Below are 2500 nucleotides of genomic sequence, written 5' to 3'. Positions count from 1 at the left end.
CGGCGTCAGCGTCGGCCCAATCGTGGGTGAGTATACACGCCAGGTCCGCCCTCCACAGGGCATCATATCCTGTTCTTGCCATGCTCCTATTGGGTCATTTCCTATTGGATGTTAATGCTTACACCCCAGACACAAAGAGAACTTAATGGTGTTCTTTATCAAAACGTATTATCAACACATGATAAGTAGCAGTTAATCAATGGGATGGAACAATAGTGGTCTGTGAGTGTGGTTGATATGGTAGGGTGGGAACTGGGAAGCCAATAGTAGGCCATTCTAATCTTTCTCTCACTCTTTCTTTCTTTCTTTCTTTCTTTCTTACTTTCTTACTTTCTTTCTTTCTTTCTTTCTTTTCTCTGTCTCTGTCTCTGTCTCTGTCTCTGTCTCTGTCTCTGTCTCTGTCTCTGTGTCTGTGTCTCTCTCTCTCTCTCTCTCTCTCTCTCTCTCTCTCTCTCTCTCTCTCTCTCTCTCTCTCTCTCTCTCTCTCTCTCTCTCTCTCTCTCTCTCTCTCTCTCTCTCCTCTCTCAGCCTCAACCCGCAACCTATATGAGAGGAAACTGCAGAAGCTGCTCGACGAGGGGCCTCCTGAGGCTGCACCGTCCCCTGTAGCCATCACAGAGACAGACGGAAACCACAACGGCAACACAGAGTTCGACCATTACAGTGACAAAGAGGAAGGTAACCACATTACACTCACCTCAGCACGGGGTCACACAGGGTGAGTTTAGTGTTAGTTTGGTGTTTTATTCTTAATTTCAGAATAAACCCCAAGGCTGTGTCCTAAACAGGAGAGAAACACCGGTAATGCGTTTTTGCATTCAGTGGCAGAAAGGCGTAAAATTCAGCTTTCTAAGATATTCTAACGATCCTTCATTTTGTCGATTTTCGAATGTCGTTATCCATCGTGCTGCCTTTGAGCAAAGATTCTTTAGCTTTACGGTGCAGTCAGACGCTTGCGTCAACCAACGTTCGTCCGTTATTTTCCCATTCACTTTACGTTGGCTGGACTTCATTTCATGCCGCACTGAATTGTGGGTCCGATACGTTGCCTCCGCTAAAAAGTTGAGAAATGTTCAACTTTTGACGGATAGCGCAAGCGCCAGCCAATGAAATTCCGTGTATGCAAATTTTCGAACACTGACAAACCAATCAGTTCGCGTTTATGGAAATGTGACAAAATGAGGCAGTTGGCGGACGCAAGCGTCTGACTCCACCGTTACTGATATCTGCACGGGATTCTGGCAATAGCGTTCTGTGTTACCATCTTGCTAGCTCATCCGAAACAAAGTTCATAGCTGGTACATTGATCCCTGTTACAGCGAAGTGTCTCATTAAACAGGCAGCGAGGCCCTTAGTATGGTGTGCAGATCCCTCTCTCATCTGATAACCACCTATTCACCCCTCCCTTCCTTGTTCCTGAATTGGCTGATTGGCTGGCTTTGTGTCTCCCCCCCCCCCCCCCCCCCCCCCCTTAGAACAAGAACTGTGCACATGTTTTTGGCTTTTGTTTTAGGCCGCTAGAATATAATAATAACATAATAGGGAGAAACTTAGCTACATTTATATTTTATTAGAAGTAAACTGACACTTAAGCATGAGCAGATGAGAACGTACAAACTGACGTGTTGTCTGTGGTTCTGTCAGAGACGGCACCACCAGAACCAGAACCCGAGCCGGAACCTTCCACGGTGGTGGTGGTGGAGCGGCCATTGAGGAGCAGAGGCAAGACCCCCGTCACCACTCGCACCAGGAGCAGCCAGCACAACAGAGTAAGAAAACACACACACACACACACACACTTAAGAGGTCATGTCATAGGATATCTTATTTCAAAGCCAATAAGAATGACCATGTGACTAGGAGAAGTGCAGGGCTTTACAATTTGCCTGTTCCTTTCCATGGCTGTAATGGTCACAGACAGAAAAGTCATAGAGCACAAGCGAATTAGAAAAACGTAGTTTCTAGATCACAGCTGCTCTCATTCATGATGCTCCCTCCCCTGTTACAAATCGTAAATAGTAAGTCCCCTGGAAGATGCCTGAAGATGTTGGCCAGTCGAGTGATTTTGATAAAAGCTTTCAGGTTTCAGAGCATGTTAGAGCATCATGAGAAAAATTAGCACAAAAACAACCTGGGCCATAAAACACAACAAACTGTTCCAGCAAATCACAGACAAGATACGCATTTACGAGAGTTTCACTTGCACTGGAGGGGAGGGGAGTGGGAGGGAGGGGCGAGCTGGCTCTCTGTTTTATTTGAATGTCAACAGAAGTGACGTTACCCAACAGCATCGCTTAGAGCGCCTTTAAGAACACACGTCACACACACACACTTTCAGACGTGCACACACCCCACATGCATACACATACAGTTTTGGACACAAGCAAACTACAGATGTGCATACAAAGATGCACTGCATGATACTCAATCGTTAATACTAAACAGTGCTATGCCTTATTTAACACACTGGCGCCTTAAGATTGACCGATTTTTTTTTTTT

At 45.8% G+C, this 2500-nt stretch overlaps 1 protein-coding gene across 3 annotated transcripts in view; it reads left to right on the top strand.

Moving 5' to 3' along the window:
• tmpoa (thymopoietin a) overlaps positions 1-2500 on the top strand; it is a 17937-nt gene that overhangs the window by 6154 nt on the left and 9283 nt on the right. For all 3 annotated transcript variants that reach the window (XM_062518007.1, XM_062518006.1, XM_062518005.1), the window contains exons 2-4: positions 1-26; positions 529-678; positions 1645-1769. The exon at positions 1-26 is cut by the window's left edge and continues 92 nt beyond it. In XM_062518007.1, coding sequence (XP_062373991.1) covers positions 1-26; positions 529-678; positions 1645-1769 — 301 coding nt within the window. The remainder of the gene's footprint in view (positions 27-528; positions 679-1644; positions 1770-2500) is intronic.

This window comes from Sardina pilchardus, chromosome 17 (genome assembly GCF_963854185.1).
Source record: "Sardina pilchardus chromosome 17, fSarPil1.1, whole genome shotgun sequence".
NCBI lineage: Eukaryota > Metazoa > Chordata > Actinopteri > Clupeiformes > Clupeidae > Sardina > Sardina pilchardus.
Note: the sequence above shows the minus strand (reverse complement) of the source record. Positions and strands in the feature narration are given on the sequence as shown.